This window comes from Aphis gossypii, chromosome 1 (genome assembly GCF_020184175.1).
Source record: "Aphis gossypii isolate Hap1 chromosome 1, ASM2018417v2, whole genome shotgun sequence".
Taxonomy (NCBI): Eukaryota; Metazoa; Arthropoda; class Insecta; order Hemiptera; family Aphididae; genus Aphis; species Aphis gossypii.
Window position 1 is genome coordinate 34,570,771 of NC_065530.1, and position 16,869 is coordinate 34,587,639.

At 27.5% G+C, this 16,869-nt stretch overlaps 1 protein-coding gene across 1 annotated transcript in view; it reads left to right on the forward strand.

Moving 5' to 3' along the window:
- Positions 1-6,033: 6,033 nt before the first annotated feature.
- The window catches only part of LOC114125179 (TWiK family of potassium channels protein 18-like), a 29,299-nt gene continuing 18,463 nt past the window's right edge, over positions 6,034-16,869 (forward strand). Inside the window, exons 1-2 of the mRNA XM_027988710.2 lie at positions 6,034-6,424; positions 16,499-16,840. Coding sequence (XP_027844511.2) covers positions 6,418-6,424; positions 16,499-16,840 — 349 coding nt within the window. The 5' untranslated portion in view covers positions 6,034-6,417. The remainder of the gene's footprint in view (positions 6,425-16,498; positions 16,841-16,869) is intronic.

A 16,869-nucleotide genomic window follows, 5' to 3' on the forward strand; every position in this document is an offset into this window, starting at 1 on the left:
AGGTACTCGAAAGAAAAAACTAAACCTTTTTTTACATACTAAAATAAATTATTTGTTCTAAGAAAGAAAAATGAAAAGTTCTCACTATATCATTACATTAAAAAAATAAAATAAAAATAGTTAAATTAAATAAAAGTGGTTTATAATTTATTTTGCTAAACAATAATTAGGTGCTTGTATAAACAACAATAAATTATAGATATAATGTTGAGACAGGCGATAGACTTATCACTTGAATTATATATATATACTAAGTATAATATATAATATAATATTTTGTCAGCTTAAAATATTATATTATTATTATTATTATTATTTAAAAAGTCACAATAAATCATTTTATTTAGTAATAGTTTTGAGTGAATTCAATTAAACGTTATTCCTAAATAAGTGCTACCAAAAATAATATTTACGAGGTTTAAGATTACAAAAATATTTTGACTTTAAACAAAGACTATAGGTAGCGAAATGTCGGTCTCATGAACCTATAACTGCCATTTTAATTTAAACGAATTTAATTAATTTTAGCGTCGTGCCGTAGTTATTTCCAGGAAATATTATTGACTTTGCTATGATTTGTTGGTTTACTTAAGCAACTCTTTAATTTTATGTTTATTATAATATTATATTTAAACATACCCAAAAGTCTTAAGAATTTAATCCATGTTCCACAGTGATGTCAGAAAATTTTAACGAAGATATATTTTTAAGTAATACATATCTATACACTACAATGGGAAACTTATTAAGACTGTATTTTTATTTTTTCAATGAACCTCTTTAGTTTTTATATTGTAATATGTTATTTAAAATCGTTGAAATAACTGTCATAATTACGTTTATGATATTAAAACAATATTCCAACTGTATTCGATATTTGCGGTGCGGTACATATTTAAAAAAAATCATCGAATAAAATATCTTTTTAATATATTAAATGCTCGAGTCTGTCTGCGTTGCCCGACTATAATAGAAATAAGCATAATAATATGTATGGTACAAAACGTGATAATTTAAGCAGACGTCTTAATCTGAGCCAAAGAAAAAAAAATGTTCAGCACGTGGGAAGGCTCTTACAATATTTAGTCAGCGTTCCACAATTCTTATTGCCACGAGTCTACGACGACACACGTTTTATAAATCCATCCCATTCTGTTACTCTGCCAAAAATGCCAATAATGGATCTTTAAATTCGTCAGGGGAAAGCGTTTCACGCTTTCACTGCCGAGTTCACGTTTTTTTTTTTACGATAATCGAAATACTCGCAGATCATTGTACACTATATAGCAATTCATTATTATAAATGTACAGAGATGATTACCAAAGTCTAAGGGTATACGGTGTTGCATCCTCCCACACACACATACACATACACACAAACATGTAAAGTAAACACTATTTTAAAGATAATTTTCTCAGGTTAGGTTAGTTTAATACAGTACACACATAATTATACATCAAAGGACCTACAAACGCCCATCGTTATTCGTTTCTATAAACGGGAAAGGCTTTAACTGATGTGGCCACAATACATGTTAATGGAAAAATAAATACAAAATTAAACGTAAAATTATCTGTTATTTATCCAAGTCATTCTCCGTGGACGGTTGAATAAAAGGAAGAGATTAAACGAAATTACTAGGTCGGCCCAAACCGATTTTCTCCCCATGAAGAAGTCGGTGAGAGACCAATAAATTATATATGTACATGAAAAATTAATAATAAAAAAATTTGATCGCCATCTTTACTATACCTACAGTATCTAAAATCACAAGCATTTAACAAATTATTCTGATTTATGTTCGTATGACTCACAAACGTACACTATATTATGTATCTGCTCCATCCTCTCTTCAGCCAATATTACACCAACTGCACCGTACAATACAATAAACACGATATTGCTCAATGAAATATTGTCGAGTAGCTGAAAAACATAATCTTCATATTTTTATGACGTTATAGAGAATCAACCTGTTAAACCGTTACAGATGTTATTGCTAGCAATGTCGATTTTTATGGCCCGGGAAGAAACTTTCAAACAACAACGTTACTAATACAGTTTTCATAGGTACCTATAATACACAACAAAATATTACACCATGTAGTATGTGTTGTACTATAAAATCCTTTATACTCTTATAGTGCTTACGTATTATTGAGAAGTCGTGGGGGAAAATTCATTTCGGATAAGCAAGTTCTTCGAAACACTGACACTTGTTGTTTCATTCTCAGACACCATCAATTCACCACTCAAATTAAAAATAACCACCGTCACTTCCGCGTTTTACAGTTACTCCTCAATATTATTACTAACGTAAGCGCTTATCTTGATTTCCTCCCATGATTTATGATTCTAGAACATAATATTATTAAACGATAATACTACGTTTTGTCACTTATTAAATGCTATTCGATTATAAAATATTGGCAGAAACACTTACTCAACTTGTATTCAAGTATAAACTAGTGACACACAGCAACATTTTAACATTTTAACTTTAAAAAAATATATCCCTATTTATTTCAGTACATAATACTTAAAAATAATAACAATACAAAACAAAATTAAATGTGTACGACAATTTCGTTAATATCTTTTAAGAGTTTTTTTTGTTGCGTCAATTATAAAATGATTTATTACAAATTACACATAATATTGTTTAATAGATATATAATATAATATAATTTAATACAACTTTAATTTCAGTGTGAAAATACCCTTTAAGCGTTAGGTAAACAAGTATTACTCTTATCAGGTATTGTCAAATTGTATTTATTTTATTCCAACTGCACTCGGTTAAAAATTAGATAATGTTAGATCTACACTTGGACTCATAAAAAGTATTATGTAAAAGTATAATGCATTTGAAGGAATTAAAAAAAAAAAAAATCATTTCCCTCCTCACTTACAAGCTTGGAACTGACAATAGTTTATTGGCTTGTTTAAAAATGATTTTTATATATATATACCTAATAATATTTATTTACAAATTGTTATTTATGCGTTATACACTTTCAATTATTATATCTTATATAGTAATTATAATAAACTGGATTCAAAAATTGTAATCTATAAATTAATTTTTTAGCATAAATTTCGTTAATTTTTTTTTTTTTACCGTGTAATTGAAGTTCTTGTGTCATTATTCTGCATAAGAATATAAGTATCTATTTTTAATTGTGTCAAAACACCAATAAATACAATTAAATATTTAGATAATAGTGTCATGTATGACATTAAAAGATATTGGTAAAATTGAATAGTTTTTATTTTAGTATATACCAGAGGTGGCAAACCTTTTAAATACTACGTGTCAAAAATCTACCTTTTTTTTTAGAGCGTGCCATGGGTTTGCCATTCCTGGTATATACAATATGTTTTCATATTCGATGTATGTAATTATTTATTAATTGTATTAATTCTACAGAAGGCTTTGATAATTTCTAATAATTTTTAATAGCCTATGAATATTTTAATCTGTTGATTTTCACTTTGCTGAGTTTTAAACCATTTTTCAAGGTAAATTAAATGGTTCTTCGTGGTTACATATTCACTCACATCGAAAAATTAGCGGCCTTATATAAAATATAAATGGCATTAACGAACCAATTTAATACTATTAAATACGCCGTACGTTCGTAAACAAGATCCGTAACATTGTTATTGTTTATAAGTTTATTTTTCAAATACTTTTTTTGAAACCCTTTTTTGGTTAATACAGTTTGACAATTACTTGCTATTTACCCGAGTTCAGTTGGACCATTATTATCTTTTTTTAACCCAAGGGCAATTTGATCAATTACTTTAGGTAAAAATTACAATTCGGCCATCCTGATGTAAAGCCAATAAGAACTAATAAATGTCTTATTTGTACTAAACAAATTTAATAATGTTATTTTGATAAAATAGGGTCTCTATAAGACCTTGAAATATTTAATTTATACTTTTAAGATTCTCTTGTAAATATTTAAGCTTTTTGCATTTGACAAGATCTGCAAACGCACTTATTGTATTATACATGATTATAAAGTGTCAAACGCGAATATTTTGAACTAAGCATACCATTTTCAATGAACTATTTCCAACTAATAACTGTATTACTTTGATTACCTTCTGTATTTATATTATACATTTGGCTTAAGTTTCATTATTTGACTTTTTTTCCATGGGACACAAATAACTTTTTAACGATAACCATTAAACAATATACCAATACTAACATTATTTTATTTTCAAAATAACGAAAACAGTTTTACATACGAGTAAAGTTATTTAAAAAAAAAAAAAAAGTATTGAAGTATAAAATATAAATATACTGCATGCATGCCCTTTGAATTCATAAAATACGAAATACTCATCCTAAACGACGTCACAACTAAGTACGAGTGCTAAATATTTACTTTAAAAATAATGTAAAATAGATGATCAAATCAAAAACATTTGAATCTTTTTAATACAATTAAGTTAAGTTAACATGTTTATATGAAAAAAAATTTAAAAAACATATACTTTGAACTACAATAATGGTGAAATATCAATTGATGAATAGATACCTACTTATAAAATAAACATAGATTACTATTTAAAAATAAATAATATAATAGTTACATAACTATTATATTTAAAGTAATTATATAAACTATGAAGTATTTGACACTGAAAAAAAAATACGTAAGTATATTTCCATTATAATTATATAATAACATTTTCTCTTTAACATAACATAATTTTAGATTTGAACTATAATTTGAAACATTTCATAAGCGCACGCACTCGACAACTTAGTGATTCAATACATCAAGTTGTCAAGTTTAGAAAGTTAGACGAAATTGATGTCACAATTATTAAATTTAATTAAATTCTCAAAAGTCGAAATTATTTGAAACAGATTAATATAATCATTTAAGTCGACGTGACGACGTCCATTATAATTTTCTGAACACTGAAAATTGCCACTTGTCAATATTAATTTGTCATTTATAATTAATTTCCTTCGATATAATAATATAACGTGTACCTAAAATCGATTCGCTAAAGGCTAACGGTTTCATTAAAATGTATATGTAATTAAACGCCCTTTTTGACAGAATCCGTTAGAAATATTTAACATGCTCGTTAATTACTCGAGTACATTTTACTCGGCTCGACCACTTGTTAGCTATTACGATACGCGAACACAAAGCAATATAGCGTGATAAATGAAAGCATCACGATGTGGTGCTATCGAGGTGGGTACACAAAACCAATCGTACTGAATGACAATGCCATATTATTATTTATCGTACGCGAATCATCGCTCGCTTTTGCAATTATTCCGCCGTAGGGTTTAAAAATATAATGACAAAAACCGAAAATCACACAATGTGGACCACGTGTAGTTATACCACTACGGTCGTACGGGAACACCGCGGAATCTCGCTTCTCCCATAATATTCTTATAATAATACGTAATGATTATAAGCAGAAACGATTCAGCGCATTGGCATAGACGTGATCGTATAATATAGTTCTCGATGGTTTCGAAATCGATTCGTCGAACACGAGAACGCGATAATTATTATTCCACGATGCCCGTGGGTAGGTACACATCAGATTCGACGACGTCGAAAAACTGTTCCTCGCGAACCGACGTCCGACGACACTCGCATTATATTATACTATTTATAGACGTGACACTGGTCCACGCGCAGCAGCGCAATTAGTCATTCCGCCACAGCCAACTCTACTCATACACACACACACACACACACATACACACACGCCACTTGGATCACCAGAAAGACAACAAACTCGTGTGAGTATGTTTTATAGATATATATATACACGCACACACACGAACACGAACATATAGTACGCGCGTCTAAGTCGGGAACCACCTCTGCAATTTAAAAACTACTCGGAGAGGGAGAAGGACAGACAGACACACAGGGATGTGGTCGCACGGTGACAGAAAGAGAGAGAGTGAAAATAAATATCTAGAGGAATGGAAAAAATAAAATAACGACCGCGAGTTCGGCCCGATGTAAACGAACCCTTCGGTTTGTTCAGTACGGCCACGACCGTTGACCGGTCGACAGATCACAATATTATCATCGTTATTATGACCGAATCATCGCTGAGAGGTACCTTTAAGCCCGTTATCGTCGACACGACCGTCGCAGGCCCCGTCAGTGATTTGTGCGATTTACAATTGTTTTGCCGTTACAGCGCGCCGAAAATATTATTATTATTATTATTATATCGCCGCGATACTGGTCGTAACGATATACGACGTCCGACTTCCGCAGCCACCGCGTAGTTGTCACTATTTCCGGTCCGAGGCGCCGTCGGACTCCTCGTCGTACGTTATACGCGTTATACATACATTACAGGTGTAGTTGCAGCACATCACTGGCCGCGGTTTCCGGACAATAATGGACGGTAAATAAATAAGCGACGACGTCGCATAACATCGTTTTTTTTTTGTTTTATTTTTTTTATTTTTTTCAAATCGCGAGCTTTTTGCTGTTGTCGGTCAGCTTTATTGACTATTATGATTTTGACGAGACAGCGCCCATCACCAAGATCCCGTCGTATAAAATGCACAATAATAAAAACGCTGACACGTTTACGAGGTACAACGCGTTAATATGCGTTTTCATATCATCCCGACATCGCATCCGACCGACGTTTGGACCAGAAATATTACAAATATAGTCATAATATAATCTGATAAAAATCGTATGTGATAATGAATTATTTCTCGTATCATGCATAATATTATGCCATACGCTTACATGAATCAAAACCCAAAATATTGTACTAAACATTTAAGTTGATGCAAACAATAACCTACGTGTAAGCAGTCACCTTCATAAAGGCACTTGATGTTGTCCGATTTTGGTTATTTATTAATTAATTTATCTAAAATCACTATTTATTAAATATTTTATCAGTATATACAGTGTATAATTTAATTATTATTCGATACTTACATAATATAATATATATCAGAATTTCTTAGAGGTTTATCGTTTTGTGCTTACCCTAAAAATCAATAGGCTGAATAAAACAAAAATATAGTTTTGTAATTAATAGATGCGGGTCTTAAAGTTTCTTATAACAAACTCAACTAAGCACTTTTTTAAAAGATTAAATCTTTCTATGTCGGTCTCTTAACACATAAATAAATTATTTAATAGGATAATAATTACATCTTTCTCCGAGTAAATATAATTGCATCATAATTAGCATTTAATTTTACTGCTATAGGTAACTAAGTTAAAAAAGTTAAATATTTACTTTCGTACTAATAATACTACATTTTAATAAATATTAAATAAATTACATACAAAACATGCATTTACTCCAAACGTTTTCTATGATTAAAGTTTTAAAATGTACTCATTATTTTATTACTAGACGTATACCTACTATACGCGTAACATTAACTGCGTTTGTCTGATAATATATTGTCGGAATTAATCAAAATATTAAAAATAAATCTAATAAAATATAAAACGTTTTTCTCTTGAACTATAAGGACGCTGAGATACTTAATGTATAATAAAAAAAACTCATAATTATTCATACGTGTCAGCTTCCAAAGACATTCATGTTTCAAATTATTGGATGTAGACCAGAACTTTTTAATAATGCATTACATCATTTTAAGATAGGTATTTAATAATAATATGTAGGTAGATAAAAAAAAAATTGAGTTCGTGGTTTAAGAAATACGTCTGCCACGAAAATATAACGAAATAAGTTTGTCATCTAACTCAATCAAAGTGACCACTGGCCGTGGTGTCTGTAACGGAATTTTGAATTGGATTGGTTACGGAAGCAAATAAATAAATCGACAATAGGGTGAATTGAAAATTGCTCCGATTTTCCGGTAGTATATAGTCCATACTCTATAACATAGAGATTAGAGTGTCGTAGAATTCGATAAGAAACTCGTAAAAACTTCGCCAACGACGAACATTTTACCTGCACACTTTATGAGGATATAATAATATGTCAACTACGCCATTCTATATTGTTTCGAAACAATCTTTTATGATCGAACTACATACAGCCCAAGAGTTGGCGGTATTTGAAACGGTTTAGCGTAGGTATCCGTACTATATATATATATATCATATATTATGTATTATAAACTTTATGATATGACGTCTTTGAATACAATTACTTTACAATCTTTTGTACTTCAGTCTTTACACGCGATCGATACATCTTACATATAGTGACTACGGTGTTGTTTTTTTTTCTTCTTGTCTTTTAGTAAAGCGGTTTGGCGGATTTTTCCTGTATACCGGGGTATTAAGACGTATCGTTTCGGAGGATAAAAAAAACTTGGTACCTTCGGTACCTATATGTACAAATACCATCGGCCACTCATCCCTCTATAAATCATACATCCATCCATCACGCCATGATTTTATATAGTATTATCAAAAATATCTTTTGACGCACTGCACCTAATACATATGCAAGTAATGATCATTACTGTTCGCACAAACGACACGGTGGAGTTACAATAAATTAATTTCGACAGTTGATTTAAACTTTGAGCGTATCAATAAATAGAGATAGTATATTTTGTTCTATTTAATATATAGTTATATGACCTTGTATAATATGGATAATTATGTGGTTTTAAGTTTATAAGAAGGAAGAGATCTGTAATTTTGAAAAAAAAACATTTCCAATACGTTTATGGTTTATATAGATAAAAATTGATTAAATTAATTTGTCAAAAGTACATAACGACATAAAATAAATATTAATTATTTTTAAATTATACGGTGATAAATTAAAAATTAAATAACAATAAAAATAACAGTTTTTTCGGACAATGATGGTTATAGTACGTACCTATTAATTATACTAAATGACTAAACATAATATTTAATCGATAAATAAATATATAGAAACATATCCAAGTAAACCCTTACCTTAATTTTGACAAATAAATTAACGGCTGGTACCGAATTGGTTCCCGAGACCAAAACCCACATGCCGAATTAATTCTCGTTTGAAAAAGGTATTTTATTAAGTTGAGGCGAATTGGTTACCGTTTAATAACGCACATTTCGCTTCTCAATTGTATTCCATACGTACATAGGATATATACAATAAATCCATTATCCATTCAGCTATATAAGTACGTATATATTTTCAATCGTTATCCTAATTTATCGGTGTATCAGCGATAATTTACTAACTCTCCAACAATGCGTAACAAATAATAATCATGACTAAAAATTATAAGCACATTTATACTTATAAGTTATACTTATACATTTATACTTTATACTATCTAATTTGTATTTTATACCAAATTATTAAAAATAAAAATTGTAACTATTTTTCCTGAACTCAAACGGAAACCAATTCGGCTAAACTTAATAAGATACATTTTTCAAACGGGAACCAATTCTGCCAAATGGGAACCAACTCGGTTACTCTCAAATTAACAATCCAACTGTTGAAATTTATATTAGCCCACAACTTTTTTCTCGAATTTGAACATGTTTGTGCTGCACAAATACCCATCGAATATTCAAATACATCTTGTAGCTATGTCGTATAATATTAAATTATAGATAGATAGCTTATAAAATGAAAATATATCCTCTGTTCAACAGGTAGAAGATTATATAGGTTCTTACAACGCATACTAGTAATAATTAAATATAATTTCTACTTTATATACACATTTAGAGGATAAAAATTAAATCTACTTTATTATAATCTTATGTCGAAAAAAGTATTTTTTTTATTTATTTATTTAATGTCAAAAGTTTACATTGTTATCAATATCCAATAATCATCATTAGGTTGTTAAGTAAAATGACGTGTTGTATTAATGCTTATAAAATTAATTATTGTAAAATTAATCGTCTTACACATTACAAATAAGCATAGTGCTCAATTGTATTAATTTATTTCGGCAAAGGATATTGGTATTTTTGTATCTTTGGTTTGAAAATTATGTGTTTATATAATTGTAAACGATTATGATTTATATTCAAAGCATAGTTAACCAAAAAGCTCTCGATATTTCGGTAAAACAGATTATGAAAGTCATTAGTAATGTCTTATATTTTTAGCAACTTTTTTAAGCCCAACGAAAATTTCAATAATGTACTCCAGTAGACTCTTTGTTCAATTTCCAATATAATTACATATGTTTGGGGTGGACATTTTTATAATGTGAAATACTACTAAGGGAAAAAAAACTTAAAAATACTAGTCATTATAAAATCAATAGCTTCCTCGCTTAACTCGAAACCTAAAGTACGTAGGAAATTAATCATCATACCGAAGGAGAGTTAAATTTATATCTCGTCCGGATTAAACACATGGCCATTAATTCCAGTAAACGATTAAACATTATTCTTCCAAATGAAAGTGGATTATGGAGAGATGCTATTACAATGCTACGTTTCGTTACAATGCCTATGCCGTATAATATCTTAATTTTGAAATACTTGCACGAGTAAACACTAATTATGAAATTAGCAATTTCAAAAACCAGATGTTAACGTTTTAATATCCAATTTTCCAATGAATATAAAATTAGGCTTCCAAAACTTTTTATTTTGTATGAAAATGAATAAATTATTTGTATTACACACATGATTGGTTTTAATATCTAACGCATACACAAAACACAACACGTGTTAATAATTATTATTATATTATATCAATAAAATGTCAAAATCAAAATATATGTTTAATTACTTAAGTAAAAACTAAATTGAAGCTGAAAATCATTTTAACTTAAGTAAAGAATGATATTAATAATAATGTACCCACTACCCATACACACCCAATAAAATATATCAATACACATGACAATGATCTATAATAATCTATATGCTTATATAAATATCAATTAGATAGAAACGCAAGTATGTAAAAATGTATCAAGCAACATATTTTTATAATTTATCAATTTATCACTATTATACTTTCAAATATTTATTTTGATCCATTATTTTTCAATTTCTGAATTTATTTTTATTTAATTATTTAAACTTATAATAAAACTAATATGAATTACATACTGACATTTTAAGTTTAAAATTGTATAAAGAAAAAAATCATGAAATCATTTGCATAATTTAAAAACAAACTTAAATTAATATTGAATAAAATATATTTGTTGATATTTTTTATAGAGATTAAAGATAATAATGACATATTATAAGGCATAATTTTAATATTAAGTAGGTACTTATTAAATGTATGAGATAAAATACAAAAGTGTATTTACAATAGTATATTTACAATATGTATGTAATATGTATGGTATACATTCACAATTATTGTAACATAATGTGTATTTTCATGATTTTAAATTATTTTATAAAGCTACAAAAATGAAAATAAAATTTTAATGCAATGTTTGATCAAAAATTATAATTTATTTTGTATTTTTAAAATGATTTAATACAAATTAATACGAATTATAATTATAGTATACAGTATACGCACCATAATTTTTAGAGCATTTTGTAAGAAAAAAAATGTTACTAAAATATATATTAGTACTAAAGAATGTCTTAGTTATCGCATTTGACTTCTGTGCATAATAAAAAAAGTTATGGTACACAACATAAATGATTACAAACTAAAAAATAAACAAAGATAATAAAAATCTGTGTATGATTATTATTAACAACAATTATCATTATTATTACATTCTCGACATGTAACGTACAAACAGTGCAGTAACAATTTGTCTATAAAATTTTTTATTACTACATTTAAATAAACTTACACATTGACATCTTTGATAGTTTTAATGGCTTTCCGTGACATTTAAAATAATTTATGAGAAAATAACAGCAGTTTACATTATACAGTCTAAAATTAATATAGGTATAATACAACACTTCTTGTAATTTCTACCAAAAGTAATAGATACCATGATCTTTTTTAATAAACTTATGCATTGCTATTATGTAGTCATATATATATAAGCAATATAATTATAAGAATGCAGGTACACATTTTGAATATTGTAATGAAGAAATTTATTAAAAATAATTATAGTAAAATATATAAATAAATATATAAAATAATAGGTACTAATATATAGAGTGTTTAATAATAAAATATTTAAAATTTATATATTATATTATCCAATTTATAAGAAACTTAATGATTTATTGAATAGTTTGTCTATTATCTAATGAAAAATCACGGTCATGTTATGATAGCAACTACATTTACAAAAATTATATTTTTTTAATAAATATATTTAACTTATCTTTGTAAAAGTAAGTTTTAAATACAAACCCATATTATTGTCTAATCAAATGTAAAGTAAATAAAACGAAAATAAGGTTCATGATTGTAACAAGACTTTTCCATTACATGACATAACGAAGTAAGTTGTAAGTAGGTATACTGAACGCAGATGTGAACCAATACAATATATGGTCAAAATTGCATTATAACTCAAAATGAAACACTGTGAAAGTATCTTAAAATCAGTTCACATTTTTCTTTAAAAATACTAAAATAGTCTAAATATGTCTAAACAATTTACTGTGTTCTTGAATGTATATTGATTAATCATACACACACATATATTATTGAAACTCATCAATTTATCTTATTACATATGTTAAATAAAAAAAATACATTCAAAAATTTAAATTATATTTAAATTTATCTTTTATTTCAAAAACGCAGTATACATGGAATTATGGAAATATATTTTGTTAAATTATTTACAGTACAAAAATAATGATTCTCCAATTTAAAAACATGAATAATGATTATTGGAAAACTGTATTTGCATATAAAATATATTAATCTAAAAATAATTTAAAAATTCATTTAAAAAAAAAAAATTTAAAAACCCAGTCATGTGTTTATAATGTGTCTTCGTTAATCACTAAAAGTAAACTAAATTCCACAATACTGTTTATCTAAATATTGCATGCTACATATTTTTTACCTTACTTAATAATATGTTATGATTATGTTACATTATATTTATTTTGATATTAAGTATTGTATTTTACAGTATGAATTTAAATTAATTAAAAATTATTTGTTTTAAAAACTCAAGATTTCTGAATTATTATTCCACATTTAAAAATAGATCACAGTATGCTCTTTTTAAATAATTTATATTATAAGTATGGACTTCATAATGAACTTAAGGAAAATATTATACAATATAATCATTAATGTATGATGTATATTATAAAGGATAAATATTTAATAAATATTACAAATATTGATTATTAGATACTAATAATTAGTTGGTCATACTTCATCAAAATGCATTAGTATAACATTTTATGAAAAATATCGTAGTGATTTAATGTGTATATTAAATTCGTAACAAATTGATTCAAACTGTACAAGTACTTATACAATAATAATAATTTTATTACCTATTAATTTTTTCACTTGATTCAATTTTTCTATCTAATGATAGGATATAACATATGAACTATAAATTATAAATATTAAAATCATGATAACTCGATAGGTACACATTAACAATCGTTTAAATTTTAGAATAAAAAATATGAACAACACATATATATTTATATATTAATGCACAAAAGTGATCAAAACGGTTTAAAATTATCTGTAACGAAAATAAAGGAAAGATTTACAACTTTGGATAAATCTTAATGGTTTAACTTAACTTGGGATATCTTTAAAGTAACAAATTATCAAAAAACCAATTCTCTACAACTCGAAATCTATCAAATGAATATATTATAATAGATATTTTAAAATAAAAAAACTTATAAATTTATACTATAGAAGCAAGTGCCGATTTTTTTTTCATGCATATAAATTCACACCGTTCAACGTATCGTCACCAAATTTTTTACTGTTATACCTGACAGTTTGCTGGAAGTTTTAGAACGACTTTGGTTAGGGAAAATTTCCAATATTTTGACTTTTTCAGATTTTTACAGAAATATATTATTTGTATCTAAACACACTATTTGGTGTGAAAACTAAATAAACTTACGTGTTCCTATAGTAATAGTACCTATATGTATCTTTATTTCATTTATTTCGAAAAGGGAACACAATAAGTTACACAAAATTTGTGTAACTTAAATATAATATTAACAAAAGTTAACAAAATTAAGTTTTGAGTCTCTCCTGTAAAATTTGAATTTCGACTTATATATATTATATAATGCACATGTATATTGTATATTATTATATTATTTATTCGAAATTCAAATTTTACATTGTGTTTAGATAAAAATAACATATTTCTGTAAAAATCTAAAAATGTCAAAATATTGGGCATGTTCTCTAACAAAAGTGGTACTAAAATCTCCAGCAAACTGTCAGATATAACATTAAAAATGTTGGTGACGATACGTTGAACGGTTTAAATTTGTAGGCATGACAAAAAATTGATACTTGTTTTTAGAGTATATATGTATTAAAATAATTGTTTAAAGCATACCTCTAGTTAAACAATCGTTCACAACTCACCTCAGAATATGTATATAAAATTGACGATGAATCAATATTATTATTGTTAACGTATATGGAATGTGACAACGGCTCGATAGTTGGTGCTTTGAACGGTTCTGCGGGGTATTAAGTATAGATCACAGAGTTCTAACTACGTCTGACGTACTTAATCTTGAGACTCGAGTAGTTAAGTTAGGTTTAAATGCATTCAATAATTATAATAGATAACCAATAGAAAAGTAGTATAATAAATCAATAGCACACTGATTTACTGTATGATGCGAAGACCCACAGAATGCCATGACCAATGTTATTGTTTAATAATCGTTATTATTGTTACTCATTTAACGACGTTAAATATTATTATATAATATATTTCCTATATGCAAAAATAATGATATTAATGTGAGAAAAAAATTGTTTTTATTGTCAATAAGTATAATACATTTATGAGAATTTATAAACATCTTAAATTATTATTATTTTGCATAAGTATAAAGAAGGCATGTACACTTTTTAGCATTTTGTAATCAAAATAACTATAAAACAAAGAAACAGCCCCACAATTTTCAAACAACTATGGAGGTGGAGCTCGTGGATGACAGCTAGTATGACATATAATAAGTGTTATTCAGTTTTAACGGAAAATTTCAATAATTGTAAAATAAATAATTATTATAATTATTCTAGCAAACATATGAAATGTTAATAAATAAGTATATTTATTAAAAAATATACTAAAACAATCTATGTTAAATAAGCGATATAACAATTTTATGCTCTTCCTTTTTAGGTGTCTAAGTCAGTGATCTCCAAAGTTCCCAAAAGGATCTACCAATTGTTTATCAAAGAATCCGTTTGTTTTACCAAAATAATTTAACAATAAAACAATATTATTGATTTCTATTTAAAATATAAATATATAATATTTATATAAGCATATTATAATATTATATTCTAACAAGGCTCTATCAACTCAAATATAATTCATAGATACTTGTACATACAATATTAAAATCCCGATAAGAAAGTATAATAGTCTAATTTTAGATAATACTCATTCCCCGGTATAACATTAAGACACGCTTCAAGACGTGTACAATGTACATGAAATGTACTATTTTTCAATAAACTTAACTATAATAATATATATTATAGTATTGTTCTCATTTTGTAGACATATAATTTTTAAATACCTAATAAATAATATTTTCTCCAGTTCTATTAAAACTCTTGTCTCATTTATTAAAAAATATTGTATTATTCTTACTCCGTTATACATATGTGTAATATGCTTCATAGAAGATAGACAAATAAAACTTAATAGTCTAATAGAACTTAATATTCCACGGCTAAAAAAGTTTGGAAATCGCTGGTTTAACAATCATACGATATAATTTGTTTAGAAGTATCTAATAAATTATGAGTGATTTTTATTTTTTAGTTTAAAAATATTTATTTTCTCACACATGTTTAAACTTTTGAAACCTTAAATCGCATTTAATAAGTAGATGCGTACACAGCATTTTTTCAAAACGTCAAAGAATAAATTTATTAAGATATCAAATAAACAGTTTATCAACTTAAATAATACTAGTTCAAAGTTAGATCTGAGGGAGGAAAAGTTTTTTTTGTCCACTCAGAGTTTTTCAAGTTTAAATGGTTAAAATATTTAGAAAAATATTCATGCAATATATAAGATATAAATATAAACAGAAAAATAAACTATCCAAAAAATTTACGATTAGATTAATTTTAAATAAACCTTTCACAGACATATTTGATTGAATTTCACAGTTGTCAACGTTTTGTAAAAACATAAACGTATTAAACGACTTTAGTCCTCTGATAATATCATACTCACACAGGTAAACATACACAATGGTACAAATTATTTAGAATAACGCGTAATGAGTGAATTATTATACGTTAGTGCGCGCATTTCGCGTAAGCGAGACATTTCGTTGTTGTGTAAACTGATTTTAATCGAAACGGTATGGCCCGGTGCTTTGTGAATTTATATCGCAGGACCCGGAGGAGAAGGAGACGGGCAACCGGGGCACCATCATCAGCAGGAGCAGCAGGAACAGGACAATGAACACCGTCCTGCGACCGACGCGCAACAGCTGGATGTGCCCAAACCGCCGGCACGCCGCCTGTCGCGGAGCACAATGTCACTGAAGATTGCACCTGATATACCGGCGAAACCGCCGAAATTCCAGTTTTTCCCATCGTCCCCGACCACCGTGTGCATGAACATGCCTATGACCCCGGTCGCCGACCCGACCATCCCGAATGGCTTTTCGCCGCAACTTTACCAGGCGTACACGTCCAACAAAGCCACGGATTTTTTCTTCAAACAGCTGGAAGGTAAACGCTTTATTTGTTTTAGATTACAA